The sequence below is a fragment of the Sceloporus undulatus genome, chromosome 1, assembly GCF_019175285.1.
Source record: "Sceloporus undulatus isolate JIND9_A2432 ecotype Alabama chromosome 1, SceUnd_v1.1, whole genome shotgun sequence".
NCBI classification, from domain to species: domain Eukaryota; kingdom Metazoa; phylum Chordata; class Lepidosauria; order Squamata; family Phrynosomatidae; genus Sceloporus; species Sceloporus undulatus.
The window spans coordinates 230432331-230448377 of NC_056522.1; the positions used below are offsets into that span (position 1 = coordinate 230432331).

At 37.1% G+C, this 16047-nt stretch overlaps 1 protein-coding gene across 1 annotated transcript in view; it reads right to left on the reverse strand.

Moving 5' to 3' along the window:
• Positions 1-16047, reverse strand: part of THSD7B (thrombospondin type 1 domain containing 7B) — a 628673-nt gene that overhangs the window by 334189 nt on the left and 278437 nt on the right. The window contains exons 6-7 of the mRNA XM_042446231.1: positions 5719-5874; positions 3438-3635 (exon numbers count right to left, since the gene is read on the reverse strand). Coding sequence (XP_042302165.1) covers positions 3438-3635; positions 5719-5874 — 354 coding nt within the window. The remainder of the gene's footprint in view (positions 1-3437; positions 3636-5718; positions 5875-16047) is intronic.

Consider the following 16047-nt stretch of genomic DNA (forward strand, 5'->3'; position numbering starts at 1 on the left):
TGAAAAAATATAATTTACACATGTTATTTGTTTACCAATAAATAGGCTCATTTAATAGGTATAATCTGTTTAGAACTACCAATTAAATTTAGGCTATAAAGGGTAGTCAGAGGTGTACATAGTTAAACATTCACATCAAGTTTGTGTCAGTGAAGCAACTTCTTTACAGGGAGAAAGAAAATCACTTTCCATTCCAGCAGTGCTCCTTTCAGTTTGCATGAGATGAATACTAAACATAGTTGTACTGCACATATGTCCACTTAGTCAAGAGTCTCATTGGGTGACCTTGGTTCCATCACTCTCAGCCTGATCAAGCTCACAGTTCTGGTGTGAGGATAACAATGTAAATGCTCCTAACCAATACAACACAAGGATTCATAGAAATCTACTTGAATAATACACTGAGGATTGGCATTGAACTAGTATAATCTTCCTCCACCAGACCCATTTAGGCAGTCCCTGTCAGACAGATTTCAAAAAGTCTCAAATTAAAAAGTGGGTGTGGGAGAGGTGGAGTGGGGAGAGATTTTATCAATGTCACACTCCAAACACATAGCCTTAACACACTGTATGTTAACAGAAGAAAAGGCAAAACAGAAAGCAAAGTATTTCCAATTGGAAGTAAAGTGAAATATTGGAGACACAGTGTATAATCAAAGAGGTCCAATGTAACCAAACAGCTTCTTGGCCCTTAAAAGAACTCTGGAGTAGGAAATGTTCATTGCAACTATGCTCTGTGGAAGTCACGAAGAAGCCAATTTAAGGATTAAAATTCTTCTCTGGAATACAGTTTATCCAGATACCTGCTGTGCTTTATAATGCCCTTTATTTTCATATTTGAATTCACTGTCATATAGGTCAAACAAACTAGCAAGCAAACAAAAGGCCAGATCTGTAATTCACACATGTAGTATTCAAACAATACAGGACAAATGATTCCATACTTGTTGAGAAATGCACCCTCCAGGATTCACAGGGATCCCATGAGCAAAGGAGAGTTAAATCCATAGATCTTGGCTAGTTCTTAGAGATCATGACTGCCAGAGTGAAAACTAGAGAGAGCTCCTATACCTTTAGTCATTGGATAGGAGAGGGGTTTCCAGTATGTGTTGTTACTTGGTTGCATGACAAACAACACATGCTGAAATTCCCTCTCCTGCACAACCATTAAAGGTACAGGAGCTCTCTCCAGTTTTTCTTCCCCTTCTGGCAACACTAAGTGAATCATATGGCAAAGTCAATAAAATTAATGCTCAGAGCCTGGAAATGTTGTTGTTGTTGTTGGTTGGACTACAGTTTTCAGAATTCTCTTGCCAATATGGCCAGCAGCCATATTGGCTGGGTAACTTGAGAACCTATTGCTCCAAACCATACCTTTTCCAACCTTTGCTAATACTTTAAAGGGTTAAAGTGGGTCTGAAAACACCAGCATATTTCAACAGCTGAGGGAGAGAGAGAAAAAGAAAAGACAGAGCCATGTATTCCACAACATAATTATGCGCATTCAAAATTATTCTGAAATGTTGTTGTTTTTCCCAGGTACGCATCCACTGTGATATCGTCTCATCAAAGGCATGCCTCCATTTCAGATGGGATACTGGCAGTTTCTACAATGATAGCATGATCCTATTTCATATATTGCTCCCTTCTGTAATATAATCCTTTGATCTGACAATGTTGAAGTATTTTAAATCATTTTAATATTGTCAATAGTTTAACGGCAATTTGATTTTAACGTTCAGATTCAATTTTGGAAGAAAGGTGGGATGATGATGATGATGATGATGATTTGATACTACAAATGATGAAGTTTTAGGATGCATTTTCGACTACAAGTAAATTTGTTTGTAAATTTCATACAAAAATGTGGGGGCTTATTTGAGATTAAGAAGTGCTAACATGAATACATTCTAGATCTGAAATGCTGCAGAGTAAATACCACATTGCTCAACACAATGTTTTCATTTACATCTCATCATACACTTGTAACGTAAATCAGCAGTAATGAGGCAACAGCATATTTCTACAGTACCCCATCTAAAAAGCTGTTGTAATGAGAGAATGGGGGGAGCACATAAAGTTATGTAAATATATTAAGTGTGAAGCTTTACAGGAATGTAAAGGGGGAAGTTTGTAATTCATATTTATTTCATCATTTAAATAAAGCATAATTTATTTAAAAGGTTTCTATTCTACATTTCCTCCAACGGACCCCCAAGACAACATTTTTAAAATTTAGTAGTCTTGATCTCAATAAACACAATAGCTCAGTTCAGATGTCACATTTTCAATCCAACAAACCATAATTTGTTGGTTGGGAGTATATCCTGTATTCATATACTATATTTCCTATTCCTCTCCCCCATGCCTGGCCTAATGCAAGACTTTTTAGTTTGTTGAACAGCATTTCACTATCATGCCCAAAGTGGGAAACTATAGTTTGAGTTTACACACCAGGATTGCAAACAAAGCTACAAACATGCTTTGCATTCTGATTTTTAGGGAGCACAGAAACCAATTTTTTGGTTCAGCTTACACAGGAAAATAGTTAAACAGAAAAATGCAAAATGCAAAAAGATTGTTTTCTTGAGGGGGGAGACCCACACTCCTACATTGGAGCCTTCAGTCATGAAAAGGAAGGTTCTCCCTCAAATATGAATATGAGAGCACTGGATGTATCCATAATATCCTTACTCTCAGACCTGTAACACTTACAATTAGGTTGGTTTTATTTTTTCTATGAAGTGCTACAGGAGGGGATATTTCAAATGCAGACTTCCAGCAGCCAGCCTTGTTGCCTACATTTTGTATCCCCAATGTTCCATGCCTTAAAATGGTCAAACAAAGTAGCTTTCCTCATACTTTGGATTGCCCCTCCTCAATTGATGCCAGTCCAGCCCAGTCCTATCACATCAAAGATCATGTAGTCAATTCAATATTTGATCTCCAGCCCACCCATCCCTACAGAGTACGCTGCTATATATCTGTTCCTGTTTGCCTAATCTAGGATTTGACTGCCACTCATTTATAATCTGACACCTATCCATTAATAATGAGACCTTTACCTTACCCATGTTAATATTTCATGGCATCTATGTGCAAGCTAGGTGCAAGGTAGGACCCATTTTGGACAGCTTAAGTGTAAGACATAACTTTGTCATATGCCAAGACAGTAAGGGGTTAATAGGAGTCCCCCACCCCCATGTCAGAAATATTATAAGAAGTGACAGGTAGGAATGAGTGCTGATTCCAGATCACAGATCACAAAACATATAGAAAACCAAGACACAATAAAGTCATCACTTTAGGGCTATTTTTATCCCATCCTAATTTGGAAGCTATGGATCAAGTAGTTCTGCATAATCAATAGTAATCATAAAATCTGTTTGTGTATATATGCTAAATCCAATGACATGAATGCAATTTATACAACATACCTTTGTTGTTCTTGCACTGAGCATGTACAACACGACTTCCTGGCCCACATATTCCATTATAGGGTAAACAGAATCCTTCTGAAATAATCCATTCATAACATCCTGGATTGTCACATGGAATAGATTCTATCAAGTGTGGACAGTTGTCAGAAGTACCTATTGGTTCCACAATAATGTGTCTGTGCCTCATTTTGAAACCTAAGAGAGCACAAAGAAAGTGACTGAGTTTCATCTCACATGAAAAGACATAATTTGCATTAGACTATTGTGCAACCCTGAAATTATAGCCTGTTTCACACCCCTCTGTTATACAATCAACTTTTTTTAAAGTTCAAGATGTGCTAAGTTACAATATGCATACTACAAATGCCAAACCACACTTGAGAATCACATGAAGGAGCCTCAGCTTACACATGCTATGTTCCTCATACATCCACTGATTTCTTGTCACAATTCTTGATTCTCAGGAAGCCACTGGATGTGTATGAATACCAGCCCCCCCCCCATGTATTTAGTGAAGCAGGGAGGAGCAAACTAACTAGTTATACCCCACACCACATGTTTGACATTACTGTGAAAGAAATAGAGCTCCTTTCATGCAAATACTGAACAAGACAACACCTGGAGAGTGCAGTTGGTGGGAACAATACCACTCTCTTTCATACATTCTGTAAGTTTTTGGTTCCTTCTCATGCATGTTTACTTTTAGGGCCTTTTCATGCTATACAATTATGACATTATGATTTCACTTTAACTGCCATGGCAACATCCTATGGAATCCTGGAATCTGCCATTTAGGGAGTGGTACTTCAAATTCTCAACCAGAGAGATCATCTAGTGTTTCATTAGACTACAGATCCTATGATTCAATAGGGCATGGCCATGTCAAGGGAATCATAGTGCTATAACTGTATAGTACAAAGGAGCTTTAAGGAAAGCATCAATAGTGCATGGATGTAAGGTGTTTTTCAAGCTATCAAACACATAGCTACTGAGGCACACAAACTATGGGTGCAACACCACTTTCCTTTCCCAGCTAAATGAATCGATTGGAGAGAGTGGTTTCTAGGCATTTACTTTGATATATAATTGTCCGCAAACCACATTAGCTGTATCCAGCAGATTATCTTTCTGTGCTTGCTGGTTCTGGTCTGCTCTTTCCTCCACCACAATCCCATCCATGGATCAGTGGGAAGGTCTGAAGTGGGAATCATGTTCTACCTATATAATTTAGAATTGTATTTAGTCATACGAACCTACACATACAGAAGGTCATGAGGATAGATGACAGAGGGAGTTAGGATGTCTCAGTACAGACTGTCAGATATACAGCGCTGGCATAGAAGAACATGCCTTTCTTAAAAATTCATCAATATTAACTGCTCTACTATAGGTTGAGACTCCAGTGGCTGCCATCCTCCAGAACTAATTCAGTTTGACACTGCTTTACCAGTTGTGGCTCCATCCCATGTAAACCTGGGGTTGGTAGTTTGTTGTGACAACACAGCTCTCTATGGAAATCCTCCATGAAGCATGATTCTCCTTTAAAACAAAGGAAGCACACACACACACACACACACACACACACACACACAGTCCTGTTTTGTCCCCTCAAAAAGAGTTATGAGCTCAGGAGTACATTTCTGGCTACTTTTGGTTGGAGAAGGCAAAGTGTGACCCAGGATGGCTCTCAGTAGGAGCTAGTAACTAGTTCCCCAGAGCTTGCCTACTTTTGCCTCAAACCTAATGACTGGATCAAATCATTTAAGAGACTTGGATAGTAAGCCATGAAGAATTTTATTGGAAGCTAAAGAATTAAGCCTTTTACCCTGGAATAGATCACGAAATGAGGATGAGAACATTTCATCTATTTTATGAAGGAATAAGGATGTGACATATTGCATGTTCTTCACATTTAATTATCTTCTACCTGATTAAAACAATATATTCAAATTTTAAATTTAACAAAATCATGGCAAAAATAATAATTACAATTTACTTGTCACATACGTTATTATGTCAGGGAGCAGATAATGCAGAACGAGACAATCACACAGATTTATTAATCATATAAGAATAATTGCCCTGTACTTCTGAATACAGATGAGACATTTGGTCAGTCTGTATCAGTAAGTGGTGGTGGAAACTAACAGTCTCTGGCCACCATTGGCCAGAAGATCTTTTTGAATTATTGCGACTCAGTGGCTTTCAAAGCTTGCTATTTCAGAAGAGAGAAAACAGAACACAACAACAATGACAATAGTTATAATTTAGAATGTACCTTTTCTCCCTTGAATGTCTTGGCAGTTTTCATGAATGCAAGGGCCCCATGGCAACCAGGAAGAAACCAGGCATTCAGGAGGGCAAGGAATACTGCAGAGTTGAGAAGCCGGGGGAGCAGGAGCAAGACATTGCTTTTTTTCAACAGGTCTAGTCACTTCAAAAGGTGGCAGAGGAAGAGAAGAAAGGGAGAAAATGTACATATTATTTTCAAGCTAGCAGATTCCTGAAATGTACTTGTGATATATTTTCCCAGAAGCAATAAAAAAACTGTCAGAATGCAAGCTAAAAGGGGGATAATAACCATGATAAATTGTGTCCCCATCAAGTTTGAAAAATGTGTATCTGAATAATATGATATGATATTCAGAGCTTGGAATTAACTTGATAAAAATTAATTTCTTACCCACAATTCTTCCTAATTTTTGACAACAGTTTAAAAAGTCATTGTCTTAATTGTTTTAATGTCAGTGATGTTAATAGCTTTACATGTCTTTAATTAGTTATTTGAAATTGATAGGCCAATCAACCAATTTTTATAACTGTAACTGGAATTTTTAAAATTACCAACATATTATTAATGGTTAATATAATAAATTAAAATTGAATATTAACTAAAACTGTGACTGTGAATCAAGTGATTTTTGAATTGAGGCCAACATTTTGCTTGTTTTTTTAAGGTACACCAGGATATTTTTTTTACTAATTTTATTTGATGTTTTCAATTGTAAAGTTTTTAAATGTTTTTATTTTTGAGCTGATTTGGGTCCCTTTCTGGGAGAAAGGTGGCATAAAAATCAAATAAATAATTTAAAAAAACCATGATACCTTCAATACTAACATTTTGAGACCATGGTTACCTTCAATACTAACATATGATGTATGCTGTATGCCAGGTTTTATTACTATTACTGTTTTATCTCTATCATGTAAAGTGCTGTGCAAACTTTACAGTGCTCTATAAATAAGTGTTAATAATAAATAATGGTTCCTTGATTTTGGCAGAGAATATAGTATACTCCCAAACCACTACCTCACTACTAGAAATCCTGATTCCACATATAACTTTAAAATACATCCAGCAATGATCCTTGTCTTGAAAACTTTCTCTCCCTCTCCATGATCATAATTCCTATAGCTCTAGCAGGCTTTGCCATCCAAAGGACTTCTGCTCCTTCAAAAGACTTTTAACCTTTCTTCACTGCTGCCCTCCACATGTTTCAGGATTCCACATGGAATGGCTTTCACAATATCTGTTCAATGCAACTTCTCCTGCATCTTTCCAATCCCTCCACAAACCCCACAATTGCATATACCTCCTTCGTTTATCCCTGCTTTCACTTCCCAGTCTTCCCTCTTTTATTTCCCTCTGTTATATGAATGAATGAATGAATGAATGAATGAATGTAAAATTGTAGTTTACTGGCAATTTTTGTTGGATTAGAAAAAAATCTTGTTGCTTTGTGATCAGACAAGAAGAAGGGTCAGAGGAATGAAACCATTCCTGAAGAACTGGCTGATAGGCCATTACATCCCTCAGCTGAGTACATGACAAGAAAGCCCAATAAGCAATAGACAACTGCTACTACATATAAAATGAGAGAAAAATTGAGATTTTTGCATTTTCAAGATTTCCTCTCCCTCCAAAGAAAAAAAATTGCACAAAAATGTTTAAAAACCTGTTAGACAAAGAAAGCTCAACAGGATAAGATCATCTGCTATTGTAAGTGAAATAACAGGGGGGGGGGGAACCTGAAAAATTTGCAGTTCGGGATCCCCCCTCCCATGGTATAAATTACATTGACCAGTATTACATATCAGCTACTTAGTTTACTTACATTATGGTAAGTTAAGTATACTTAACCAAGGTTCCATCTGCACTGTAGAAATAGTCCAGTTTGACACTACTTTAACTGCCATGACTGAATGCTATGGAATTTGGGGAACTGTAGTTTGTTGTGGCACCAGAGCTCTCAGACAGAGAAGATTAAATGGCTCACAAAACTACAGTTCCCAGAATTCCATAGCATTGAACCATGACAGTTAAAGTGGTGTCAACCTGGATTATTTCTGTTGTGTGGATTCAACCTAAGTAACCTGTTCTGCCCAACTCCCCCAAACCTGATGGAAACATTGTTCATCCATGCTCCAGTCATTGGCGGAACTGACTTCCTCCCCATGCAATTGATACCTGGCAAAGTAGGTTGGGGGTGAGAGTTACAATCATGGCAAAATATCACAATTATTACTAAGTAACAAGAGTGACTACAAAATAGGTACCTAGATTTATCCATCTGTAACTGTTTCCTATCCACAATCACATGCTCAAAAGAAGACATATCAAGAATCAACAGGGAGTTTTTTGTTTTTAAATAGTAGCGGACAAACACATCCCCCATCTTATTTCTCAGGCACTTATAGGATATGAGTCCATAATTAAAAGTTAATTACACCAATATACTCCAATATAATTCAAAATTAATTGAAAGTTCTACTTAGATTGAAAGGGTGTTTTCAGAATTACTATTTTTCCCCAGAAGCAATATTGCTTTTGACATATTCATTTAGGGACTGCTCCTAAGTTGGCAGAAATCCAATTCACCTTACTTCTAAAGTAAATAGTCCTTTTCTACAGGTTCTTAAAGTCAAATGGCAGAAAGCGCAAGATAAATATTAGCCTGTTTTAACCACCAAGCTATTCCCTTTCAAAGAGACTCATGCATTTCTTAATATGCCCTTCAGCGTTAGGCTTTGCAAAACAGTTTATCATTTTGGTAATTCACTGGTAAGCAAGAAAGCAAATCAGGCCTACCACATTTTGTCATTACAAGCAGATTCAGTTCAAACTATAAGAAAGCATTATTGGCTATGTTTCTAAAGTCACGTTGCTTGTTTCGACACAGTTTTGCAATGTCTTTTTGCAACAATCCCATTTATTTTTCAAACCCACCAGCAATATAAACATAATACGCAGCATTAACTCTCAGAATAAGAAGACTAGATTAAATGTTTAAGCAACTGAAGAATTTAAAAAATGAAATTGAAATTGAAATTGAAAATGCAACAGATTAGAGTAATACCTTTGATATAATAACTCCACAAAAAGTTTTCTTAATGCCATAATGGTTGTCAGCCTGAAGTCTTGCTAAGAATGGAAAACTGCACAAAACTATTATCAATCCTACACACTTATAAAGAAATAAATTACTGAGACACACAGGCCAATTAAACCAGTTTCCCCTCACCTTCACCATGACACAATGCAGGGTTAAATTCTGAATTCAAGTCCAGATTGTCTTTATGATGTTAGGCCATACTCCACCTAATCCACTCAATCCCTGCCTAAAATGGTTTTTACCCTTTGTTCTGGCACTCCATAGCAACATTGGGTGGCTGTTTACAGATGCATCTTGCCATGCCATCCAGCACCACCACTGGCACATGTCACTGAGATTACAACAAAGTGCCCACCCATGTGATCAACACTAGGTGCCAGGTTTTTGGCCTCAGAGGAAGAGATTTGAGCCAGCAGTGGCAGTGAGGGGCAGCACAGTAGGACGCATGTGTAGATAGCCACTCATAGTCACTATGAAATACAGAGGTAATAGGGGGAATCCAGGGCAATTCCAGGGCCAGAATACTCCGGGAGTAGTCTGGAATATTCTGGTCACTGTAGACGAACCCAATAACAAAGTGATGATCCATGGACCAGTGCCAATCCCAGAGCCTTCAACAACCAGTCCCAGGTGAGCTTCAAGGAAAGATAACAGCGATTGTAGCCAACGAGAGCAGAAATGGTTCCAATGTCTGATACGCTGGGAGAAATACTGTTGGGTCCTCACTGTGATAGATTGAGATGCACTGCTGTATAAGATGGTCACAGTTTTGAGGATGCACAACAAAGCTATTGTATTGCAGTACAGGTTTGTTTCCCTCCCTGACAGCAGCAACAGTAGAGTCCATTTTGGATCTGAAATAATTTCTGCTACAGTGCTACAACTATAGAGTAATTGCTTGAAGGTGGAAGGATTCTGATATACAGTATTCACGACCTGCTGAAAAACCCTTTTTATTGAAATGGATGCAGGAAACTGATCAGGAGACAACTTTTCAGAGGGCAACTATAAACCTTATTCTAGGACCCTAATGTTTAATTCTTGAAACTCTCAGTTGTCCTTTCACCAGTAAGGAGAGACCTTTTTACATGCACAAGCTTTTGGTTATCAATTGGTTGCTGTAGAAGGTTTTTTTTAATGGATGTAGGTGCTATACTTTTACTCTTGTTATATTTCAAATATTTGGGCTGTTTTTAATAGCAAAGTTTGTCTGATTTTTTTAAAAAATGTTCTATTATGCTAATATTTTTGTCTTTATTTTGTCTTGATGTCTTGAGCCATCTTGGGGAAAAAGCAGGAAATACAATACAATCTGAACAAAACACCACACACAAATCCAAAGTCTGTAAAACGTAACTTTTTGGACTACAGTGACGACAACAAATTGAAGACATGGTTCCTGGGAGGACTCTGGAACCTCTACACTAATAAAGCAACTTTTCCAAGCTCTGCAAATGTTTCCATCTCAGTGAATCTGTTGTTTATATGACATCTTCTGAAAATAAGGTAAACCTTATTTCATCAGATCACTGAAGAAATAAAAAGGCTTTATTTTAACTACAACAATAATATGTATTAAAATTAAAAACTCCTTTTGCTAACACAAGTAAACTAGGCAGGGATATTATTTTATTTTTTGTAAATAGATGAGTATTTGTTCTTCATGCAGCAGAACTTACAGTGACATCCTACATGAGAATATACAGTACCTGTCTCTCAGCCTGTGTCCTTTAATACGTTTAAATTCTAAGTACTGTCATAGCTGACTTTTTAAACACTTATATTTAGTAAAATGGCTTCTGTAATAATAAATACAATGGTTCAGTTATGGGAAATGTGGTATGACTGACACAACACTGTATACTAGTTTATCGAAGTACTGTACTGATTCTAGACTAACCACTCTAATTTCAGAAAAATTTCCAGGGAGAACAGAAAGATTTTATCCCTCCCTCCAGTTTGGCGACCCAGACTCTCAAATTGAAGGCTGCATCTACACTACCGAAATACAGTGGACCCTTGTTATACGCTGGGGTTTGGTTCCAAGATCCCCCGTGGATAACAAAATCCGCAGATGCTCAAGTCCCATTAAATATAATGACATAGCAAAATGGTGTCCCTTATAAAAATGGAAAATCAACATTTGATATTTGAAATTTATACTTTTTTTGAACATTTTCAAACCGTGGATGCTTGAATCCATGTATAAGAAATCCGTGTATAATAAGGGCTGACTGTACTCTGGTTTGACACTGCTTTAAGTGCCATGGCACAATGCTATGGAATTGTGGGAAACTGGAGTTTTTTCTGGCACCAGAGCAGAGCAAACTTCCCAGAATTCCATAACATGGAGCTATGGCAGTTAAAGCAGTGTTAAACCAGAGTATTTGTACAGTGCAGATGCAGCCAAAGAGAAGGTTGCTAGGTTCTGTGCTGGTATGATTACTACTCACAGACAAATATTAGGAGAGAAATTATAATATGGAACCCTTAGTTATATATTTAAATGTGCTAGCTATGAAATTTTAACATTTTACCTTCTTGGCTTTTAATTTTGGGGTATTAGAAACCGTTCAAAATTTGTATTTAGTGCAGATTTTATGAATTTTGAACAGTATTTGTACCGTATTTGTATGTACTTTTATTTATTTTATTTTTTATAATTGGTCTCTGACCAACAATAAGTGAATTAATGGATAGATGTATACTGGTTTTTTTAGTCTATTTATCCATTAAGTATGTTGGCCTTAATTATGAATGTTAGTATGTGAAGTTGAAAAGTTTACAACATTTTTACTAAAAAAAGGTGATAAATCAATTTATACAAATATCAAGCTGTTTTGCGGGGTTTCTACTTGAGTGCTAGATAATGGCTCTTAGTAAAGTTAACTGAACCAGTGTCTTCCATCTGTAGGATTTGGCCATTTATATTTTCATGCTGTATGCAGATATTGACAATAAAACTAGACAACTGAAAGTCATATAGATACATTCTTACTGGTGACAACTAGTTGTATTTTTTATTCTCCTAGTATGTAAATTCTACTTTATTGTGGATCTTTAACTTCATGTCTTACAGAGTTGGTGTGTGTGTACACATGCGTGTGTGTGAAAAAAATCACAGCAAGATAGAAAGATTTCCAGAATACAAAATAGTTTGACTGCATGTAACAAGATGAGAACTTCTAGATAGATTGTCCTTCAAGACAACTACTGGAACTGAATTCTTTTTAATCAGTACTAAATATTCAGGCAATAAAATTTTAACTCCACCACATGTCAACATGTGCCTAATGTCTGGAAGGATTTATGAAATTAATTGTTATCTTTAGGACAAGAGTCACTTTACTAGAAAGCCTACTAGTGTGATTTTAAAAAAAGGATACTACAGACAATAATTCACTAACCACTTAAATTGGTAAACAATAGTTGTAAATAGGCCTATTTAAGTGTCTTGTGAACCACATTATTATGTCTTCTCAGAACTATTACAAATTAATTAAAAAACATATTGGATCTTTAGTTAATGGCACTAAAGTAATAGGAACAAATGAATAAAGAGTCTTCCAACAAAGTTTTTCTTAAGTGAAATAAATGATCTCATAATTTAGATCTAACAGCTGCCCTATTGTAGATGCAGGATTTTAATAATATTCATCTTTAATAGTGCAGTTGCACTAATCTTTCAAGAAAATACTAAAATAAATTAGCAAATGGACTACCGGCTAAGTTTTCAACATCATTTTACTTTATGATCTCAATGAAGTTAAAAGTACAGGTGACTTCATGGCCAAAACAGCTTTGGCAATACCACGCAAAGATCTGACAATCTGAGATATGGTGCCCACATATATGCTTAGTTGTGGCTCCTATTTATACAGTGGACCCTTAGTATCCACTGGGATTTGATTCCAGGACCCACCCACCCCATGGATATCTAAATATGTGGATGCTCAAGTCCAGTTATATACAATGGCATAGTAGGGTGATGTCCCTTATATAAAATGGCAAAATGAAGGTTTGCTTTTTGGAATTTAATTTTTTTATAAATATTTGCAAAATGTGGATGCTTGAATCTGTGGATTTGTGGATATTGTGGGCTGACTATAATTCCCACATGTATTTCAAGAATTATTAACTGGGACTGCATGTACACATCATCCAGAGATCAGGGTTCTGCCACAGATACAGATGCATCCTATTACTGATCTCTGGGAACACAAAAGACACACTGCAGAAATAATCCAGTTTGAGACTGCTTTAACTGCCCTGGATCAATGCTAGGGAATTCTGGGAACTGTAGTGTTGTCAGACATTTAGCCTTCTCTGCCAGAGAGCTCTGGTGCCACAATAAACTACAATTTCCAGGACTTCCTAGCTTTGAGTCAGGAAAGTTAAAGTGGTCTCAAACTGGATTGTTTCTACAATGTGTTTTGGACCTAAGTTTCCTGAATGACAATAGCAAGAGTTTCCAAGGAAGAGCCATAACAGAGTTTGTGTGAGGCCAGGTTCAGAGCTTCCCCTTGGAAAAGTATTGCTGGCAGTGACCGAAAAAGTCAGCACATGCTGCTAAACTACACTTGCAGATGTTTTTCTAGATATTTGTCAGTTGGTATCCCTGTCTGCACTCATCACGAGGAGACAGAAACAGCCTGTCCACAATGTGCTCTTTATGGTGCTACTGAAACATTTAGAAATGACACGAAGTCTGGACAGCTGAGAATACATGAAATGTATTGGCACTTCTAGACATTCCTGGCAAGTCCTGTCAGTGTGATGGAGACCCCTTTCTGAATGAAGATAGGTACAAAATTTTGCTTGTGGTAGAAGAACATTTCTGGACCATTTAAGCTGAATGAGAAACAGAATTCTTGAATATATGGTGAATAGAATAAGATTGTCTCCATATTTGCATTACAAGGTGCAAAGATAGAAAGTTATTTTGTTTATTACATTCTGCCTACTGAATCTCTATGCAACAGATGCAGTGGGGCCCCCACAGTAGCTGAGGTTAAGGAACAGGACCCTCATGAAAGTAGGTAAACTGCAAATTAAAAAAATCACTTTTAAAAAAAATTGTGAAACACCTCTCTAGGACTCTCTAGGTCCTCCACAGCAACTCTATAACCAACATCCTCTGGAGGTTTACCATAGAATTGTGCTGGAGGTTTACCATAGAATTGTGCTATAGGCTCTACAAATGCCTAGAGAAGTGGTCCCTCTAGATTCTCCAGCATGACCTCTGGCAGATGTTGGCCACTGAGTCATGCTGGAGAGCCTAGAATTTCAGAGAGAGTACATATTAATCAAATCCATGAATAATTAAATCCACAAAAGTCAAATCTGCAAAAGCAGAGGGCCAACTGTAACTGTATTTTCTACCCAGAAAACAAATGCATAAGAAAACAATAGAAATGTTGAAATGTTGTGTCTTTAGCTTCACTGTGATAAGTATCAGTCTCCTAGGCTACTTCACAGTAAAAATGTGAGGAATGCTCAATATTTGCATCCCTGATGGGGGGGAAAAAGAGAGAGGTGTCCTGGTACTCAAGACATGACACTGAAGAAAAGGAGAGCAACCATGAAGTTCTTTGGACCTTCTTTTGTAAAATTCATGTACATAAAAATACACATGGCATTCTTCCACAGAAAATGTTTTTCGGGCTGAAAATAAGTTTCCTGTGAAAAATAAATCTTTTTAGTAAAGGAAATATATTGCATAAATTTATGAAAATTTTACAGATGGTTGCACAGAAAATGTGTTTCCTGCTTAGAGAGATATATTGTTTGGGATTTTTTCTTTATAGAAAACCCCTTCTGTGCAGAAATATTATGCATATTTTAGGCAAATCTCCCAGAGACACTGAGAATGAATACTGCTTGAAAATGACAAAGAAATTTGTATTTTCATGAAGCATGAAGGAAATCCCTGAAATTTCTGGAGTGAAAATTATCCATTCTTGTATGAGAGAAGAAAATAGGTGTACATAACGCGAGAGCGCCTCCCGGTGGCTAGGGGCTTAGCGAATATGTGAACGCATGGCAGAGATGCGGTCATACGGTGTTCCTTAGCCCCTAGGTCATCCCAATGCCTGGTGGGTGCCAGGTTGTGGTTAATCAGACAAACGTGGGGTTGTTTGATTTCGCAGATCCTGACCTCATGCTTTGTGCCAACCCTACCATTGGTTTGCTTAATAAAGTTGTGGCCTTTCCTCCAGCATGGTCTCCTGTGGTTATTCGGCAGCAGCATCTAAGGCAGTCTTTTTGTCTCCTTAGTCATCCCTCTCTCTTTCAGTCTCTCCTCTTCCCACACTCCTCTCTTTGCTACTTCCCTATGGTGAATCTCAAGAGATACAGGAAAAGGGCGAGGCAAGGAGGAGCCATGATCATGCTAAAGAGAAAACCTAAAATAGGAACTGGTGTGCTTCCTGCAGAAATTTTGGGTAGAGCCAGCAGTGAGTCATGAAAAAATTCCTTTCATCTGTATCCAGGAACAAAAAGACCTTACCTAAGACCTTTATAGAAGAGAAATTAAAACATCCAGGAAACAAGACTACAGTAATTGCTAAAGAAAAGAAAAGAAAAGAAAAGGAGAAAAGTATTTTACTAAGATTTTTTTAAAGATTTCTTTTTCTTCACAGTTAATCCAAAGCTGTTTGAAAACTAAAAACGTCCCACTTCAAATGATTAGTAAGATTTTTCTCCTTTTTGTGAATATAAAGCCTTATATTTCTGTCTTACCCATGTACAGCATGGCAGTTGTAGACCCCAAAGATTTGCATACAGTCCTTTTATGTCATGTTTCAAAGGATCTCCACTAAAGACACCAGCTGTTACATATTTATCATTCCATTATGTGGCTTTAATCTTATCAATTCCACCCACAGAAATGTTTGGTGGTGTACCTACAGATCAATAGTTGAACATTCCAACAATGTAAATTTAACACAGCCAGGTTAGAATACGTTTATTTCCTGCTGTGAAGGCATGTCCTTTATCAAACAAATTAGGTCATTTGGAAGAAATATTTATTTTGTTCTAACCATTTTCCTTTCTTGGGGAAAAAATAAATTCGCTAGATCAGTAGCTCTATATTTTATTCTGTGATAGCCCTGCTTCCTTCTCTCTGAATGAATATAAAAGTCCAGAATCTTATTTGCTCCTTTTAATGTCCTTTAGATGCACTTTCAGCTGTGTGAGAACTGTTGCTTTGT